The sequence below is a fragment of the Oreochromis aureus genome, linkage group 20, assembly GCF_013358895.1.
Source record: "Oreochromis aureus strain Israel breed Guangdong linkage group 20, ZZ_aureus, whole genome shotgun sequence".
Classification (NCBI taxonomy): Eukaryota; Metazoa; Chordata; class Actinopteri; order Cichliformes; family Cichlidae; genus Oreochromis; species Oreochromis aureus.
Window position 1 is genome coordinate 26,845,915 of NC_052961.1, and position 21,690 is coordinate 26,867,604.

Here is a 21,690-nt window from a genome sequence, read left to right on the forward strand (position 1 = left end):
TCAAAGTGGCAGCTTGTGGATTGACCAGAGGAGACGAGTTTAGTGAAGCCAGGAAGATTAATCTGTGGAACCAGGAGAGCAGTGCAGCTCCAGAGCAGAGGTGGATAAGTGGCTGGAGTTTGGCAGTGACTGGAAATTTTTGTCTGTGGACAAAAATGAAAGTGGGTAAGAGGTTTAGCAAACAGATCGGTGCACAGGAATGGCTTGACCTTGAATAACTGGGTAGAGGAGTCTAGGATCTGGTGATGTGGTGAAATGAGAACTGAGACAGTGTTTACGGTGTTATTTAAGTGACCTCCTGGCTGGGAGGTAGTCAAAAGTAGAGGGTATAACAGCTTGACAAAGCTAACTAGAGGCTTAAGTGTCAGATATTTTGAGATGGTGTCGACCAAAACAAATGCAAAAGTATTTTTTAAATATTATTCTGATATTTTATAATATCACGCCACATAAATGAGCCTCACTCCTGATTATGTAGATAGGCAATTATTTGCCACCATATCAACCATCGTTGTGTTTTTTTTTTTTGTTCTTCCACCTCTGAGTGGTCAAAAAGCATAAACCAAGGCAGCTTTAAGTAAACGGTAAATATTTAGCACATTCACATGTACTCCTTGGCGAATAATGGTGTAAAGCAGCAGTCATTAGTGCCTTAGATGCTCAGTAGATATCTGGTGGCCATCCAGGATCTTTCTGAAAAAAGAAGAAACAGAAAACAGCGTGTGAATCAGTGCCACTGCTGTTGGCAGCCACCCTACATTTCATCAAAACTCTGTTAGCTGTTGCAAAATTCACAAATACAGTCTATCATTCTCCCTGTCTGTTTTCCTCACTTTCTTTTAAACATGTATGGAAAAAAGTGCTTGTTCAGTCTTATGATGATATTTTTCCCCGTTCAACAAAATGTTCCTTTTCTCTTCAACATGGCTGTCAGGTGCTGATTAATCAGTGGCATCCTTCTCTGAGATGGCTCTGTAAACAAGCTGCATGCTTTAGCTCTGTGCGCCGGCATTGTGGGATCTGACAACTTTCTCTTGCTTGCATAAATTATTGATCTTTGATGCTCTCTCTTTGCCGCGGTGCAGAATGCTAAAGATCCTGTGGTATTTATAGCCAGCATTTGGAAGAGCAGCTGAGTTTGTTTGCCTCTGTTGATGATTTCTCTCATCAGGCTGCGGCCGTGTTTCAGGGTCGCGCTTGTGTTCTGTTGACCCAGGTGGTCTTGTAGTCTGGGGGCCAAAGGTGAGACCGTGTTTCAGTTTGCTGCTGGCAGCCGGCTTGTTCGACAGCAGGCTCTTGCTCAGTCGGACCTAACTTTTGCAGCCCTCCTTTGCAAAGTGTTGTTTGTGCCTCATTCTTATATCAATTAAAACAATACTCAGGGTTTCTCTGCTGCGTTTTATTGTATGAATTTTAGAAAATATAATTATTATTGTGTACTTGAAACTCAATTTCATGCTTTGATGGAAATCACAAGTACAGAGCTACTTTGTAGGTATGCCTGAACTTCAAATTGAACATCAGAAAGGGGAAGAAAGGTGATTTAATTGGCATGGTTGTTGGTGCCAGACAGGTTGGCCCTAGTATTTCAGGAGCTGCTGATATACTGGGATTTTCCCACACAACCACCTCTAGGGTTTTTCAGAGAGGAACTGTCCAGCGACCAGTAGCTTTCTGGGTGAAAATGTCTCGTTGATGTCAGAGGTCAGAGGAAAATGACCAAATGGCTTCAATAAAGAAAGGCAACAATAGCTCAAATAACCACTCGTAACAAACAAGGTATACAAACGAGGATCTCTGACGCACAACACATTGCACCTTGAAGCAGACAGGCTAAATCAGCAGAAAACTCCACTGGGTGCCACTCCTGTCAGCTAAGAACTCAGAACCGAACGCTAAGTTTGCACAAACTCACCAAAATTGGACGATAGAAGACTGGAAAAACTTCTACTGCAACATTCAGGTGATCTGGCATGAAAACATGAAAGTGGAGGATATTTTCTTGCACACTTTGGGCCCTTTACTGCAAAAGGAGCATTGTTTAAACACCACAACCTACCTGTGGTGGCCATCCCTTTATTCGTGCAGCCAACCAATCTGTAGTAACTGTTTGATGCTATCATGTCAGTATGAACCAAACTCTCTGAGGAATGTTTCCAGCACCTTGTTGAACCTGTGCCATGAAGAACCTGGTTCTAGGAAGATGTACCTAATGCAGTGTCCGGTGATTGTACAGTATTGATTCAAGCTTAACTTGTTTTCTAATAAATTACAATTGATTTCTGTTGGTGCTGGTGTTGTACACTATCTACAATATGCAGTTTATAGCTTACTACTTTTTCTTTAGGGGATCATGTGTACTTCATTATTCAGCATAAGTCTTTATTTTTATTTTTTTGTAATCATCTTTAAGTTTATATCTCAGATAATTGTGTTATTGCGCATGTATGTCACACATATGGCATGACGATGTGGAAAACCTGACTGGAAAATATAGAGTTGCGTTTAGGGGATGGCACATAAAGAAGGAGCCTGAAGATTTTCCTGCTTTGAGGCTTTGAATTTGTGGGACTGGCAAGAACTGTAGCAAATACTGCGTGGGATCAGTATTTGTTAACAGTTAATATTATCTTGGAGAAGTGTGTCATGTTTGGTCTAGTTAAAACAGCAGAAGACATGTTTTTAAGCCAACTAATATATATATAAAATCCTGCTTTGGTGGTATTGAGCTGAAGCCCCAAGAATGACAGCCAGTAAGAGAGCATAAGTCTGTACAAACCAAATGCTCGTGGCACCAGAATGCTTAAAATAATATAATCCATAACAACATTAAAATTCTGCACACTGTGCCTTTCCAGACAAGATACGTGTAGTATACAGATTGACTGTTAAAGGGGCAGTTCACCCAAAAATCTAATTCACTTATGTTTTTCCCCGTGGCCTGTAATGCTGTTTCATGCATTCATCTAGTTTTTTTGTTTGAGCTACCCAGAGCTCAGAATCTCTTTTGGATTTAAAAACCCAACTCAGCAGCAATGTCTTTTTTTCCAGAAATCATGACCCAGTTACTCCAGAAAATCCACAAACCTTTTATGTAGCAACTATTTTCATTCTCCAGTCAGAATCTGGCAACCAAAAGAGGCACCCAGATAGCTGAGGGACTCCATTAAGGGTTACTTCTTGTACATGTCATGAGCGTGTCATGGCCACGTGGGTTTTTGTTTTTTCTTGTGTCACGTACACAACCCCCATCCGTTTTCCTTTTATCCAATTCAGGGTCACAGGGGGACCCGGGCAGTCACAGAGCGAGATGTGACAGCCTGTCTATCATGGGGCCCAACACACAGAGAGAGAATATCGAATCACTAGTTAGCTGGTACCCGGAGAGAGCCCGCACAAGCAGGGCGAATATGCAAGCTCCACGCAGCCTGTGAATCGAACCCACGACTTCCTGGCTGTGAGAGAGCAGTTCTAAACTCTGCACTGTCCTCCCACCCACACCCATTTTTTTTTATTTCACACCAAAATAATTTACTGTAGATGGATGGAAGATATGTGAATCTAATTATGAGGTGTTCTGTCCATTTGAGCTCTGAATGAGACTGAATTTTGTATATATTTGGCAGCTATTTTTCTAATCATATTTAACATCCTTAACACAGTCTTAACAAGCTGGCAGTTTACCTTATTTTCTGATTTCCATGCTCTCTGCACGCCAGTTTATTTTACTATTATTACTTGTTCAGCCTAGATAAAAATAGCAAAGATTGTTGGTACAAAGCTGGACCACAAGTTTAGACCCACATGTATACAGTCCCAGTATTGATCCTAAATATAATAGCCCAAAATAAAATAGTCCTCAAACTGTTATGATGAAATCTACCCAACATAACAACACAGATACAATTAAATTCCCACACACTATGTTTAAGTTATTTCTGCTGTAACAGAGGAATATTTTAGGAATATTTTGACAATTTTGGTATTACTACTTATATATACAGTTGTATTTAATTCAGTTGTTGTCACTATATTCTATAACTTGTCTTTCTCTGCTGTTACACATTAGAGATCACTTTTCTCCCAGCCACATACATTCTTACTGAAATATAAGTACTAATGTTCACATTGTGACTTGCTTAAATGGTTATATGTGTGGTGCATCAGTAATATTTTCCATCTTCAGCTTTCTTGACTTCTCTGCCTGTTGTTCTCAACATTTCATCCCAGTAATCCCTGCAACATTTTCACTGGATCTCATTCTAAATCCTCCTCCCTTTAAAGCGACGCCTGACTATTATTTCCTTCCTGTGAGTCACATGGTGAGCTTGATCCCACGTCAAGGCCTCTCTCTCTCTCTCCTTTATGTGCGCGTGCTGACACTAAGAGAGCGGGCAGATAAACATTCATGAAGCTTCTTGAAGGAATGATGCTGGTTTAGCATATACAGTGGATACGTGCAAAGTTAGGTCCTTGACTCTAATGGAAATATAATCGTGACAAATGGTTGGAGAGCACACAACAAATTCTGAGCTCAACAGTCTGCAGGCCAACATTTGAGAGCACAAACAGTTATAGTGACAAAATATCTCCTTGTGTCACCGGTACACACTTTCTTTCTTTTCCTGCCAGTCCTGCAGTGACTACCATTTTCCCTGCTTCCCATGTTATTGGACCTTCTCCACCCACTTTACACACGTGCTAATTCTGCCAGTAAACCTGCCACTACTGATAAAGGCTCAGTTTTTCTCCTTGCGAATCTGTTGGAGTTTCTTTTGTCATTGTGTGCCAACTGCTACCCGTGTCTATTCCCACCTGAATTCCACCTGAATCTGCCTACCCGTACTTACTGTATCTTGCATTTTTCGTCATTAAATTACTTGACTTTTTCCTTCCTGCCAGGCACACTGATTTGTAAGAGCAGAATTGGAGATTCTGTGTGTGTGAGGGAGGACAGAATCGTGAGCATCACAGATGATTTGAATATGCTGTAGGAATTATATAACTGCATTTGAGCAGGCAGTAAGGAGGCTAAAGCTCAATATGAGTAAAAATGAGGTTTTGGTAGCCTGTTCACCCTGTTACAGTACCCCCTTGCCCTAACTGTCAAAATAAAAGCTTCGACAATAGACTGTAGTATTATACTACCAGACAGAGATGTAAACAGACCAAACAGTGTTTGTTGTGTTGTATTAAAATTAACCATTCACTGATCCTAAATGATTAAAATCAAATACATATGCAGGCAAAGCCTTTATAACACAGTCATTTTGAGATTAAAGGTTATTGCAAAATAGAAAGTCAGCTTCCTGTTTATTGCTGTTTCTAGGGTGATTTTATTCACCCAAGGTAGGGTGTCCTATTTATTCTATTGTCATGAATAATTATAATTATTCACATGAATAATAAAAAAATGTTTTAATGATTCAAACCATTAAACATGAACATATATAGCTGGTACTCATTGTAGCTTCCAAGCACAATCCCGTACTCAGAAATCTAATAAGCCTGATACGGGGTGTGTGGATTTACTGTTGTCTAATCCCACTCCATGGGGGATTAAGAAAACTAATATTGTAACAAAAACAATTTTCATAATAGACACGCTGCAAATCTGAGGATCAGACGCATCTCAAGAATTTGGCTGTCCATCCTTCCACAGTGCCAGTGCACACTTCTATTATAACTCACGCAAAGCAGACTGAAGCAGCACAATTTGTTTCGTGCTCAGATCTTTCGTCAGCAGCGCGTACTTCCACAAGACACATATGTACGCATTCACACATACTCACGTGCAGGTCCCATGAAGCTAGAATTTGAACAGATGACACACTTGGCTGTCAGGACAGACAGGCTGAGGTTAGAACATTGGCAGCCGCAGTTATGCCACGACTAATTGCCTCTCTCCGTGTATTCTCCTGTCGTATGTGCGTGTGTGTGTGAGATCCTCTCATGCAGAGTCGTCTACGTAGTGTCTTTCACGCCTTCTGTGTGCAGACGTGATGACTCAATGTGAGATTGCATGCATGTGTGGATATGTGATAGTCCACTGGTCTTAACATTTGAGGACATTTTGACTTGATCCCAACAGCCAACTGCTCATATTTTGGTTTACGCCCACACCTAATCTAGTCTTTAGAAGCGAGGAAACTATGAGACTATGCACAATTCAAAATGTATCAAACCACTTTGTTTGAAAATCTTCCATTTTTGCTCTGTTAAGGTGTCATTTCAGTTGATTCCAATTAAACCATGTCCCATATGTTCCATCAGTACCACTTTCCTAGACAGATGGCAGTATTTAAAACTTAAAAAAAAAAACAACAACATATATCTGGCTCTATATGCCAGCTCTTTTTTAATTAACAACAAAAATATTTCAGCCCTGATTAATTTGATGGCAGTCTTAGTTACTGTGGTGGCAGAAAGTGTGGTTTAATGCCTCCCTTGGCAGCAGTCGGTCCTCGAGAAGCTCTGTCGTCAGAAATACACAAAAGAGCAACTGGTGTTTAGTCCTCAATCAAACAAACACACACTGTTTCAATAAACAAATCTGCCTTTTCCCATCATGGCGTGAGAAATTGATTTCTTTTGATTTCACGCCGCACTCGGCAAGCACATAACAGGGCACATTAAAGTTGGTTATCTTGCTGAGAAGTTGGAGGTGTGCAGCCTGTCACCTGCAGCTCTTTATCAACAGCACAGTTGTTGTTTCTTCGTGTTCCATTACTTTTACAATGGTGACAAATATCTTGTTTCCTATGGCATCTTCACAGAAGACGTCTAAGCTGTGGTTGTTTTTTCATATCTTTGATATGTTGAGGAGAACAAATGGTAAGCTAACTGGAATCTAGCGCACTCCAGGTTTTTCCAAATACAGGCTTTTCAAATTCCTGTGAAACCTAGTGTGTCTGAAAGCAGGAGCTTCTTGTGAGCAAAATAAGTTTTGCGTAGCAACAGGTTTCAAATAAGTGTTGCGATTTGACTAGGACACCAACACATTTTCAAGGGAGTAACAGGATCAGGTATTCTTAGTATGATTTTTTTGTGGTTTTCTATCTATCTAGCCTGTCTTTTAAAAAGTGGATACTTTTCATGCAGAAGTGGGAGAAAGCTCTGTCTCTTCAGCATCAGGTCATCTGTTGTTTCAAACATTGTTCAAACCGGCAGACCTTGATTTCTAAATGTGATCTTCCGAGAGAGATCAGACACTATTTCAGAATCGATAGTGAGGAAATCTGACTTATGGGGGGGGCATCTATTTTTCCATTTTCTAAAATAGTGCTGTCTTTGGTTTGTTCACTCAGTATCACATTGCTTCATTGAATGTATGGAAAAATGTAGTTTGATTAGGGCTGCGTGATTATGGCTAAAAATTTTCTTTTTATTGTACTGTTGTACATAAATTCTCTAAATTAATCTGTTTTAATTAATCTTTGCAGAAAAATAAGGCCTTTATTTACCTGGCCTAAGTCTTCTAGAAACTAAATAAAAAACATTTGACTCAATTCATTGTACCTGCCTGATGGAAGTAAATAAAACTCACCAGCTGTGAGATCCCTCTCTATTTCCCCTGTGACATTTTGCATACAGCGCAGATTTTGCCACTTTAGAAAGATAATTGCTCGAGGGGATAACATATCTTTTGTGGAGTATGTTGACCATTTTCCTGACGCCTTTGTTACTCACTGTGTTTGTTGGTCTCATGTGTGGCCACATGGAATGTGATTGGTTGGATGGATATACTGATGTGCTGTACGGACTCGCTTTCATGGATGTCTGAGTCTGCCTTGGTGCATTTATTACACTACAGTTTGAGATGGGTTTTTTTAGGTGGTTTAATCAGTTAGTTGTGTTGCTTTGCAGGCACAGACACTTGCCCTAAATCCGAAGTTTTTCCAAACACTGGATCCGCTTTGAGGGACAAGCTCTTCGTCTTCTGCTGTGCCAGGCATTTACATGTTGTTGTATGTCTGTCTTTTAATGTTTTTTACTCGTCCAGACTAGTCTAGGATACTTCCGGCTGTGATTGGCACATGCAAGCACCGGCACTGATGTTAGGAGTGCTTGATTTGCTTTTGGCTTTTTCTGCTGGTGGAGCAGAAACTCTCATCTTTGTTTCATTGTACGAAGCCAAAATCATGATCAAGATCAAGATTTGATTAGTTGTGCAGGTGGAAGCTTAATGTTTATCCCACATTAAAGCTACTTTATATCATTTTAATAGATTTTTGTCTTTATGTTTTTTTTTGTATTTCTCTATTTAGCCAATGTGTGGACATTCAATAAAATTGTGTGATTGCATCTGTTCACTTACATACTTGTTCCTTGGACACATAGCTAGAATCGTGGGCTGTCTCTGTGTGTCTTCAGCACGCCGCTACAGTGTAGCCACGCACCTATGAAGTGAATACTAGCTAAACTATCAGCGTGATACGCTCCACACTATATAACCAGCGGTTTGTCAAGTACCCTGTGTCACAGAGGCACATCAGAGCTTGCTGTGTGATGTCTTCCTTGTTTTATTTTTTTTCTTGTTGAGGATAAGATTTGAAGAGAGCAGGGATGTCTGTTGTAGTTTATTTTAAGCCCCATTTGCAGTGTCCTCAGAAAAATACCAAAGTGTGTTAGGCCAACAGATCTGTGGGTGAGTTAGCAATTCTTCTTTTATTGCTCAGTAAAGTTCATTGCAGTATCTTTATTGCCATCTAGAGAGCCATTTGTTTTGAGTGTAGCAGATTCAGTAGGGGTCACAAGTGAACTGAAAGGCCCATTATTAAGGAATACTGGCAGCATAAGCAGTTCATTGACAGATTGTTTTTACCATTACAGCCTTTTCTCTCTTACTTATCAAGATGACTTGCAAAGCTGAAAAAATATTCTGTAAAGCTCTGTTGAAGATTGAGCGAATAAGCAACACAGCACTGATCCTACTCATCTTGGCTGGCAGAGTTATTACACTTGTATATTTTCTAACTAGTTTTTATTTTTATTTCGTTTTGACCTTTTGTTTTTAATACAGTTTAGTTTCAGTTAGCTCCCAGAGTGGATTTTCTTATTTAAGTTTACTTTTTTATTATTTGGAAATGTTTAGTTTTAGTTTAGTTTTTATTAGTTTCACTGTTAGTTTTTGTCCTTTTATTTATTATTGTATGGAGGATGTAACAGAGGCAATAGTTACAAAGATTAGTGCATATTTTACAATAACAACACATAACTTTATGAAAGCAGTTGACCGATCCAGAGTGTCAATAAATGTGTATCCATCATATAGTTAATTTAGTAATAAATTTTAATTTTAGTAATAAATTTATTTAAGTTCTAAAACAACTAAACTAAAACAAAATAATTTCAGTAGGTTTTAATTTCTCGATTTCACATAATAACCTATAATAACCTTGACATGCAGGATTCAGTGGTCTCCAGTTTGGTTGTGGTAATCAAGAGCCTGGTCGTAAGTTATTTACGCCACTACCTTAAATCACAAATTGGAAGTCAACACACTATAAATTACTTAAAGGAACAACAACAACATCACTTTTGGAAACTGGTTTCCCCAAATGTTTGATATCAGTTTCTAATTTAAACTAGATCTGACATTTTTAAACTTTAAAATGTTCTTTACCTGTATTAGGAAAAAAGTTAACATTAATTGTCTAATTTTCAAAAAACAAAAATATCCAAAGCAGGCATCAGGCATAACATTTTTAGATATTTCAATATATATTACGACCTGGTCTTTGTCTTTTTATTGATCTGAAGAAAGAGGAGGCGTAATCATGAGAATGATAAAGTGGTGTTTTCTCACAGAGAACTTTTACTTTAATGACTCATCCAAACATTACACAGTTTACAAAAACTGTATGAAATAGATTCATAGTTCATTTACACACGTTGTCACTTTCTCAGACAAACAGAGCAACCACTTAATACTCTATAAAAGCAAACAGTGGTTAAAATCTATAATCTTTTTAAAATGTCATGTATATAGCTGACATTTACTAGTACAGCCCACAACACCTATTGATTATTGATAGAGTACGATGGCTGCATGGTAAGCAATGATCTAAGCCTGAGACTAAGGTTTGTGGAAGGACTCAGTGAGGACTGCTGTTGGCCCCAGAGCTGGGCAGATCTGAGGGGGGACTGAGAAAGATGGAGGAAGGGTAGGGCACATAGTCAAGAACAAACAGGCGTGTACACAGGGCATTCACTGTAGACGTACAGTCTGAAGGGGAGTGTATGAAGTCCCTTTTAACCTGTTAACCTGGTAACTGCTTCTGAAGTTAAGATAAGTTATGTCCAACTGGTTAACCGTACTTTATTATTCACACTTTAGCACCAGAACCGCTTTAAAAACTTTGTGACAAGTTGTATTGTTGGCTTAAGCAAGAGCGTCCATTAGAGGAGAGCGCTACATTAAATTTTGTTTTGCAACTTTTGGATAAAACAGTTTGTTTTGTTTTTTTAGTTAAAGTGACTGGGGATGTGGAAATCTTAAAGCATCGGAGAGTGCAGTACATTTTAAATTTAATTTGAAAATGTTGCTCAGGTTTGCAGTCAATGAGCTGTGGGAGAACGAATGTGGCAGCACTGAATTTTCATACACTGATGAAATGTTTTCTCTCCTTCTGGGGTTGCTGATTGTGTGTTCTCGAGTTAGAAACTACTATTGTTTCATTTCTTTTGAGGGTATTTCATTGTGTACACGCTTTTATTTGTCAGGTTTTGATTTACTATCGTTTGTTGTTATCTGCATGTCATTAGGAGCCTATGCAAAGGGACTATGCATGAGAATGAGCTTTTAGCTATATTTGGTATAATGCATGCATTCTGCATTTTCCCTGCTAAATAAATAAATAAAGGATTTCCTTTTTCTCAAAGACAATAGAGGGCTTGGATAAGTTTTAGTAATCATTTCACAGTAGCAAACAAAAAGACTTTTACCCAAAAGGTAGATAAACAAACTTGGATAAAATATCTCTTCACAATCCGATGCAATAACCTGTCACCTGTCTAGGGCACAATGGTGCAGATTTGAATGTGACGGTAATTTGGAGGCCATTTAATTAGATGTATTCATTCTGATCAGATTGTATTATTATCAAAAGACTAAAATAAGACAAAGGGTCAACATAACTGGGCAGAAAGAAACATTTTTTTAGAAGGAGCTCAGAGAATAACAGCTGCTCTTTTGCTTAGAGATATAAACAGTATCATTTGCCATCTGATCAAGATGCCACCTGAATGTCTCCCTGTGGAGGCCCATCTCTGAGGAAACCTTTAGGCAGACTTAGTTGCTGCAGTATAAAATATCCCGTGGAGCGTGGGAATGCCTCGGGATACCCCAGGATTAGCTGTGGGGAAAACCGAAGATTAGAGGAATTCACATGTGAAGTGTATTTCATACTTTGGGTGATTGGGCAGACACGTCTACAGCTCTGTAGTGTCATTATAAGTACAATTCTACAGCACTTATTCCATCATTATTAAATAACAAAGTTGTGTTATACACGCCACTCCCCTGCTTTGTAATTGTACTCCTTCTTTGACATTTCTAACTGGTGTTCAGGTGATATCAGTAATACACTGATATCAAAAGAACGATTTAAAAATAAAAGTACTTTTACATTAAGGGCAGTTAATTCCAGTGGGAAAAGGAAACTCAAAGCACGAATAAATGAAAGAAAATGCTATTTTAACAGAGAAAATCCAGAATAAACACTTTATATTCATGTATTGATGGGTGTCCGAAATGTACACCATCCAGTGTATGTGCCACTGAACTTAAGTCTTTGGAGGCATTTTGAATTACATTTAAAGTCCCTTATGAGTAATGATTGATGTTTCTACATGCCACTTTTTGCACAAAACTTAAGATAATCATAAACAACGATGGAAACAGTCTCAATGAGTCAGTTAAAGTTGACCTGCTGAGGATGACAGTGTGCAAAAAGCAGTAGTTTTGGAGGCAGGTAGAGTGACGAGGGTTTATAAGTGCCAAAGCATTGTAATGGGCTGTTGCCATCTGAGACAGCACATGTGTCTCTCTGGTGTAAAGTATATTTCTGAGCCCTGTTGTTCATAATCATAATAATAACAGCGAATCATTTGCATTGTTTCTCCGCAGCTCTCACTGTCTCAGCTGGCAGCTACTTCACGCTACCCGACCATCAGCCACTCCAGCTCGGCGTTGCCGTGGCAACAGTCATTTCCTTCTCTGCTCCATCCTTCCCCATTGGCATCGGCCCACCAGCTGTCACATGTCGTAAGATTTCCACCCCCGTTCGCTCACACGCACCCACAGAAACGCACACATCCTTCACACACACGTGCGCTGCAGAAAATACACAAACACTAGGTGAAAGTAAGTCATAGATACATTTACGAGGTGTACATTCAATTATAGCGAAGACGCACAATGTGGTACATTATCCGCTTCTTCACTGGAGTTCAAAGACACACTCACCTTTACAGCACTCAGCTGCCAGCTCATACCCATGTACCCATGGAGACACAAACACACACACAACCTCTAACCTGAACTCCAGCCCTGCACACTCTTTGTCTTTGGAGATGCTGGAGGTGCCGAAGCGGATTCTTTTCATCTTTATAATCAAAAGAAACATTATTTTTTCACTTGGATTTTCAATTATTCTACAAAGACTACTTTTTTTTTATAAGGTACTCACTGTCCTGCATCAAACTCATGTTTTGACTAATTAGTAAAAAATATGTTTAGTTTAACCTACCGTGTCCAGTACTTCTTTTATTGGTGATTTTAACAATTAGCTGTTTTCATGTCTAAATCAACCCTCAATTTGAAATACAAATCCTGGCAATAAAAAGTATATTTTTTTAAATGAATGCTGTTTTATAGCACAGAGATAATAATGAAAATTACATCAGAGAAAAAAAACATATCCGACTGGCTCTAAATGCTAACAAGCTTTATGCATCTGAACGCAAGTCCTATGATTGCAGCCAGAGGATTCACTGCAGCGTAAATGAGGAAGCAAGCTATACTGTTCCTATTTTATTAACTCTGCTGAATAATTTCCTGAAATGATGCAGGGCTAACCTGTTCCCTGCAGTTGTAGGTGTTTGCTGCTGCGAATTGCCTGCCAGACTGATTTTGCCTTTGAAAGCTGCCTTGTCTTTGCTAAATTAGACTACGTTCACCCACAAATATGCATATATTTTGAAATATGCACATTAGAAGCATTGGAAGAATCTCACAGAATGGCGAGGAAATCATAATGCTGTAATCCTGGGATTAACCCTGAATCTTTTTCAGCTTATCGAAATCAGTTTTCACATCCTTATATATGCATATTTGCTCTTTGATGTAGAAAAAAACACATAGCATATTGCCCTTGTTTGAGAAGTATAGGGATTTGTTTGGCTGCTTGTAAACAGTTTCAGTTTAGTCACATCCTGCAGCTGGGGATGGACTGTTTTCTCGAAACGCAGGAGGCACAGGGCATGTTTATTTCTACTTTTATGTTATTAGTGATATTCAACTTAAGCCTGTGACAAGTAGTCACAATACAAGCTTTGTTAATTGCAACTGTAGTGTTGTAGGTCATATCTGCTGTGAAGTTTCCAAAGTGCTCACTGTTGATACATCAAGTCTGCAAGGCCACTGGGCTATAAGGGGACGAAATGCACACACTAATCGTTGCCATGGTTATAGCTCACACAGAGATCTTGACCCTGCCATCTTGATGACCCTGTTTTTAAATTTTGTTTTGTTTTTCTTTCTAGAAAGGAATTCACATCAGCAATTATGGTGCCTAACTGCAAGTGCATTTGAATATCATTAGTTATGTAATATTTTGTGTTCTTTTTAACTTAACCCCATGTCTCCTGTCTTTCATATGAGGGCAGAACTGGACGCTAATGTAATATCTAGTCCTCTGATGTGCAGGTGACAGTAAAGCACCGTGGAAACACACCATTACAGATTTGTTCAAATTTAAGAGTAGACAGCAGCAAATGTGTTTGCTTGCCTCCCCTTTATTATCACATTAGATTGTAGGTGCTCTTTCAGTCCTGCCCTGGACTGTATACCTGCTTTTAGGTATACCGCTTTCAGCATAGCTATGAAGTCCTGCGATATTGTAACTAGTCAACTACAGCTTTAATGGATTTCCCTCATATTTCATGCTGAAAATCCATATAGCTTAAACCATGAATCATACTGCAGAAATAAGCCAGGAACTAGGAATCAGACTTACTGGAAGGATAAAATATAATAAGAAAGACAACATGGCAAAAGGACACAATACAATTTCATTTTGAAAGACAGACTAGGTCGTGCTGTGAAATTGTCAGAATAACTTTATCCATTTTTCTGTCTACTACCATGCCTCTCAAAAGTAGAAACATCTTGTACTTTCTGGGCTAAATTCCAAGAAATAAGCTTCATTTATACTCATGTTCTCTCATTCACACACGTTGTATGCATTTTTATTTCTTTCCATATATATATCAAATCTAATGTCTGTTTCTGGCAACACAGCAGCATTTCCTTTCTCTAGTAATAGGTTAGTTTGGCACCTACGGTAGCACAGGTTGGCTTCCAACTGCATCAGAGAATGTTTTACATTAAAGGAAAACTGAATCAATATTAAATTATTTCCATTACTATGTGTGCATCAATCCCAAAACAATAGATGTAATAATTATTTATTATAATTATTATTCTACAGTGTAGAAGAGTAGCACATACAGAGAGTGAGAAGCTTTTTTACTATGACTTTTACTATGTTATGTTTTTGCACAAGACATGCTGTATTATGTTCTTTCATAGTGTATATAACCTTTCTTTAAAGATCACATACTGATAGCACTTTGAAAATATTACCTTAAATGCAGGCGACTTGTTAAGGTGCCTGACTTTGGTTGCTTGTTTCTTACTTTCTAAATGCCAATACTGTAGAATCCTCTGCTGGATTTCATATAGGGCAGAAAACACTGTCAACATTACATTCATGTGTTCATGAGTACTGTGTATTTCCTTGGTCTCCTCGCTGGCATTTCATTCTGTTCTGATACTGTAAGCTAGTTTCTGACACTCCTTTTGCGTATATTGAGTCATAAACTAGATTGCAGCGTTTATTGTCCATTTGTCCTTGTAACCTTATACCCTGAACTCACCAGCCTATAAAGAGTGCTCGTATGTCATCACACTCCATAGGTTTTATGGTAGCAAGTTGAGATAAAGTATAACTCCATTACTTTAAGCCTTTTAAATGTGTTAAGACTTCTACATTATGCATTGAAATCCTCTTAGTTTATTATATTACAGGTTGTTTGATCAGAGAACAAAGGTGCATGTGTAGAGTATGTTGAATATACGTATATTTAGTAGCATGACTTTGGTCGAGGTTATTACCAGCACGTTTGATGGAAAGCCCAATAATGCTCAGCCTTGCATGGTGTCTAATAGGCCAACTGAACCATGCACATGTATCAAAGACCAGGGGAAAAAAACAACTGCAAAATGACACCATTAGCACTTCTTAGCTAATTATCTTCGCTAATACCCCTCCAGCTGTGTGCCTGTCAATGACAATGAAGTGGGGATTAATGTTTGCCACAAAAAATTTAGAAATGTTGAACTGATCCACAGGCAATTAACTGTGCTGTTTCTTTTCATAAATATATTGTAAAGTCGAATACTGTAAAGCAGCACAATGCAAACGTTGGAGATTAAAATGCAAAATGCTCTCTTAAAGTAAAATAATTTAACTTGTTATAGGTTGATTAAGTCATGTGTGCTTTTTCCTGAACTTACTGTCATTGGCCCTTCCAATGCTTCGGCAGCTTTAGCTCGACTATAACGCTGCCTATTATGCATTAGCATTGACATATTTATCCTTTTAAAAGCTTTTTATTTGCCCTATACTGTTTTAATTTGGGTGCCATCTTGACTGAATCTTTTTTAATTGAAAAACACCAAAAATCACAATGAATTGACCCTGACTGAATTGTGCATTTATGCAGATCTTAATTTAGCTTATTCATCTGGACAATTAGCAGCCAGTGTCGTTCAGTGATGCCCCAAACTATGACAATCAATAATCTACCAAATTAAAATGATGTTTATTACGGTGACTGTGAGCGTCACATAACCTGTCCTGCTCTATTAGAGCTAAACATTTTTGAAAAGTTCCCCTGAGAAATGCACAATTTACTCCTGTTTAAATAACATTTGCTAAAGCCCGCAGCGTCCGGCTGTCTTTGTTTCTGACACACTTTGAAAGAGTTGTGTGTCTGCGGTGTATATTGATGGACAAGGCTATTTAAAGTCTTGTGACTCATAGATAAGCTTTGAGGATCAATGCAGACATCCAGTAAACCTAACCAGAGTAAGCTCTTTACGTCCTCCGTGACATATGGCTGCTGTTTTTTAAAGATATGCATTTCCACTATAAGTGTGCGGTTGGAACTGCTTTTCAGAGTATTAGGCAATTTCCTGAATCAGTTTTAGCTAATCCACCACAAGCTTTCATCCTATTGCCTTGTAAATATAATCCAAGTCTCCATAATGCAGTATACATGCTTTCCATACATCAAGGTGACAATTATGTTTTGCAAAGCAAGTCCTCTTCTGATTCCTTTCTGCCTATAACCGTAATACAGTTCAGTCAATTCACGTTGCTGCACATGGCTTAGGTAAAGGAACTGGCTGTGTGCCGTCTGTATAATACGTCTGAGTAAGTTATCGTGGTAAAAACAATAGCGTTGACGTAAAATCCTCATGTACTGCAGCCAGTGGTAATCTCATTTATTGGATTATGCATTAATCATTCCTTGCTTTGTTATTAATGGTTTTTATTTCAGGCCTGCTCAGCTGTCAGCAACTTTGCCCACCTGGAGATGGACCTTCGGCGAGGAGAAGGTGATTCAGCTTCACTTCATGATGAAGGAGACCAACTTCAGGAGCTGCCCTTCACCCCTGTCCATGCCCCTGTCATTACTCTGGGGATGAATGTGCCTAGGTGAGCCCAGTCTGTTGTCTGCCTCATACACGAGCAATGATGTGACCCAGAAAGAAAAGACTCTTTTTTTTAAAAATAGTTATTGGACATCAACAGTAACTTTTATAAAAGTTTGAAGATCCCAAATCTCTGCAACGTTCAGTTCAGTTTGCCCAAGGTCATTTTAAGGTAAAGATCTCATAATGTTGTTGAGAGAAAACTCAAGATTAATTCCCAAGAACTTGGCAACACTGAGGAGAAAAAAAAACCTCCTGTATAGGAGGAAACCTGTGAAACAAACTGCAATTGGGAAAGGCAGCAATGTATCATGACCACTTAGGGAAGGGGGACGGTGGAGAGAACCCAGAGAAATAAGAAATACTGGCATCAGATTAGTGTATGAGCTTAGATCATGATACTGAAGGTTGAGAGAGAGAAATACCAATGTAGAGAGGGTTTCTACTGCTAGGATCTTAATTGCTGAAGGTTCTAGCTCCCATTTTACTTTTGACAACTCTAGAAAACACATGTAAGCCAGCACCCTAAGAGTTTCTCTGTTTGGATAATATACTACTGTACTGTGAGCTCTGTAAGATATGACTTGTTCATTAAGAGCTTGTGTGTGAGGAGAAGGATTTGAATTTACACATCAAAAGACGCTTAAAACAAATGAAATGCCAAATGGCCATAAAATATTACCAGTGTCTTTTTTTTTGTCTTTCATCAGCTTATGTTGATTTTACTCCAAGAGTAACAGAGGACAGTCTTCCTAAAACATGATGGATATTCTCTTAAAAATGTAATATTGTGGCATATTTTTTCATGCTCTCTCCACTGTGTATCTGAATCATCATTACTCATGTTATTGTTAGTCATTTACACCGGTCTTTAATCCAGCATGTGGGACCACTCTGCTCTCTGCAACCCAAAGCTATCTGTGATCCTCTGTAAGGAGGATATGGAGGCTTTGTTGTTGGCGTCAGCTGTGCACCACAAATTGCAATAAAGGCCAGTTTTTATTTGTAAAACATTAAACAATGATAGATGCCTTTGAACTGCAGCACTGAAAAATGCATTAGCTGAAAACTAACTGGAATCGGGCGGCCACAATTAGTGTGTAAAAAGATGTTTTTAGTGGATTCCTGATTTGTCAAACAACCGTGTTTTCGGCCAACTGAAAAACACAATTTTCTCCCTTTCTTCTAGTTGTACTTTCAGTGATTTGCACCTCGCTACAGCTTCTGATTTGGCTAACCTCTCTATGTCAGCATGGGAGGGTGACTCATGTTTGACAGGAAACATTACTAAAGAAAGGCACTTCAAATATCCTTTCAACATGCTACTGTTTTATCAAGCCTGGTATCCTGTGTGAACTCTAGTACAGTCCTTTATTACCACAAAAGTTTGCTATCTTGCTATCTACAGAGGGATATTGATTGGCTCACTAATTGGCAACATGTTTGCACTGGGTAGGATAACACTTCTGCCAGTAAGTAGGAGAATTCAGGTCAGAGCCAATTTAAAGAAAAATGTTTTGTCAGCTTTTACATCCCACTTTGGGTAATGGTTTCAGCACTGTTTGTTAGTGTGAAATTCATTATTAAATCCAGCTGTAAGGGAGAGGTTTTGACTTTGATTTAGTTGAGCAGAATGCAATGAACTCTGGCAATTTACAATCATAATGTCAGTGGAAATATAGCCAGGTCTTAGACAGGAAACCGAATGAGCGAGTGCATTCTGCAAATAATGGGCACACTAACTCCGAAACAAGGCATTGTATTAGTACAGAGAGTCAGTAAATAAGCAGCTGGCTCTGAAACTGTTTTCCGATCCCAGAGTTTGGATCCAGACACGATGCTGTTCAGTTCAGTGGGCTGAAACATCTCTGCCTTTTCACTCGGATCCAAAACATCTTTTTGACTGTTTTCAGTGTGGAATGACCCAGTTCTTTTGAGAAGAACAATGAAGTCTAAAGAAGTTTAATTGAAGTTGCCGTGCATATCTGATTGAGCCTCTTTTGAAATAAAAATGATGGCTTGAATATTAACTGGGGCTAAATTAAGATACAACTCTGAGCGATGGGGGAGAGAAGGAAAGCATGAAATTGACACAGCTGCAGAGGAAAAGCCCAGTCGACTGTCTTCTTCACTGATGTTACCTTAATTAGTTTGATCGTTCTTTCACAAATGTGACACTGTGGGCTCAACATGGACACAGGCAGCATTACTGTTATGAGAAGCCCAAACATTATTGTTCATTTTTCTATGGCGGCACTTTAGCCAGCCATCTGTGCACGGTGTTATCAGACCCACAATGTTTGGTGTCAGCACTGAGAGTATAAGTTATGAATGTTACCGTAGTTGTGGGAAAACAGGTGGCCACTATGATTAGAGATAACTGCCAATTATGCAAGAAAATCCTTTGGGAGCACTTTGGCACCCGTTCTCACTCCCCTGTTAGTATTGTTGTGGTACCGCTGCTTGACGGATATTGCTGACATCCTTATGCTGCCTAATCATCATTTCCTCACATTTTTCTTAAGTCCAGCCGGATATTGAAATTCAGGTTCGGTTTAATAGGATAAAGTGACTAAATTGAAGTTATTGCCCAAAAGATAAACATCTTGAGTCGAGATGGAACTGATCCAAGGCAAACAAAGCTAGGTCGAAAAATGATAAAAACAGCATTGTATTCCGCTCCAGAGATCCAGACATTTTTTTTCCCGCCTCATTTACAACCGCAAATCACCCAAGTGAAGCCAGTGCAGTGGGGACTAAACGCATTACCTCCTGCTGCTCGTAAAGCATCAAGAACGCATTCGCTGAAGTCTTTTCTGCTTGGCGAATGATTGATGTGTGCTGAATTTTTCCTCTAATTTAACTCTAGTTCCTGCTCAGTCAGCTCCAGAAGCTCATTGGCCCACCTCTTCTCTGCTGGTTTCCCTGACATCGTGGACTCCAGTGGACAGGTGGCTGAAGTCCTGGATCCCACAGAACCCCTACCCTTTGACCCTAAGCGAGAAGAGACTGACCTGCAGGGAAACTTGCTGGTGTTCCAGTTTCTGGCATTTACCAGGTGAGGCCTGCAGTACTGTGTCACATGTGGTTGAGGTGTTACTACTGTACAGCATAGCTTAATTGCTGTTGTCTTTGTTGTTGTTAAAGATTTGGCTTTAACACCATGACAGATTGCAAATTAATTACTTTTTTGCTTCCAGAAATGGCAGATTTGTTGTATTCTAAGTGAAACAGAGCAGCCATTGATTCGACAACCTTGCCAATATCTTTCTGTACACTGAGCCACTATATGTGTAGAGATTTGGAGACTTTGATTGACAGCCAAGGGCGGCTCCTCCCCGCCTCAAGGGTTATCTATTTTTCCGTCTTGAACAGCAGCCAAGATTTCAATGCGTTTAAACCAGGCATAAGGTCCTGCCACCCTCTACATACATGTCGAGCACATACCCCTACAAAGTATGCACACATACACTCATCGTTGCAGAAAAGCACATTTCCTGTCAGCACAGGCTGAATAGTACCCCTGTCAGCGTCCCATCACGAAAACCCTGGAGCTGGCATCAACTCTGACAGGGGCTGACAGTGGAGCGGGGTTGGGAGGGGGGTGGGGAATGACGACTGCCGAACGATAGGTACAAAACACACCGATTTTTGTGTCTCTCTATCTTGTCATCAGCGCTGTTGGCATTGCTTACATTTGTCTTGTTCATCATGGACTCATCATCATGGTGCCATGACCACCCATGCATCAACCTTTACACTCTCTAACCTCTTGCTGTTTTGAGATGCATAATCAGCGCTTTGTGTGTGACTAGATTAAAAGACTCTGCTTTTGATTATAATTAATTACACTGTCTGAAAGTGCACCGTCTTTGCCTGTCACAGCTGCATGTCTGCTCAGTTTTAACAAATGATAGCAAAATCCTACCAATGGTGCGACACTATATTTTACATTGTGCACGAATCAGTGGAGTCGTGTAACATAGTCCCTGGAAACTCTCAACCATTTTTAAAAACATTAAGAAGGTTTTTATGCAAAATCTGGCACCTTTTGATCCTTTTTGGATCAATATTGGAAAATCCGATATGAAATCTGCCTGCGTGTGGGTCTAAAGTGTCCTTGATAAATCATTAAGTAACACGATTCTTTGTGATGGCAAAGAGGAGGAAAGAAGTGGCAGGAAAAAGGGTAAAGAGCGACAAGCACTTGAAATCTTTTTACCAAAGAGGTATTTAAAAATTTAATAGGGCTGCAATCTTCTACTTTTCGCCTCTTCTTCATTTAATTTTATCAGTAACTTTATTAGTTTTTAAAATATCAGAAAAACATGTCTCTGAGGCGAAGTCTGCAGATTTTTTAAGGTAATGACAGTGTGTGCTTTGTTAAAAATAAGTCTCTATAGAGCAACTTTTCTATGAAAATTGCTGCTACGGTAAAAAAAAAAAAAAGGGAAATATATTCCAGAGTAAATTAACAAATATGAAAAAATTATATCCAGGTTTATTTAGAGGAAAAAAAATTTTAGGCAGGAGGTTAATAACTAAACCTTCATCACAGTTCATAGACTGACCTTTTCCTGGTTCAGCTTTACCTGATATACTTAAAACCATGACAGATGTCATTGTGAGTTTATACATCCAGTGATTATATATAATTAGGTTTTTATCAGATAAATCTGGTGTTT

General features: G+C 39.0%; 1 protein-coding gene across 2 annotated transcripts in view; it reads left to right on the forward strand.

Moving 5' to 3' along the window:
• nphp4 (nephronophthisis 4) overlaps positions 1-21,690 on the forward strand; it is a 163,234-nt gene that overhangs the window by 87,340 nt on the left and 54,204 nt on the right. For both annotated transcript variants that reach the window (XM_039604039.1, XM_031755240.2), the window contains 3 exons: positions 12,131-12,268; positions 16,852-17,009; positions 19,875-20,063. In XM_039604039.1, coding sequence (XP_039459973.1) covers positions 12,131-12,268; positions 16,852-17,009; positions 19,875-20,063 — 485 coding nt within the window. The remainder of the gene's footprint in view (positions 1-12,130; positions 12,269-16,851; positions 17,010-19,874; positions 20,064-21,690) is intronic.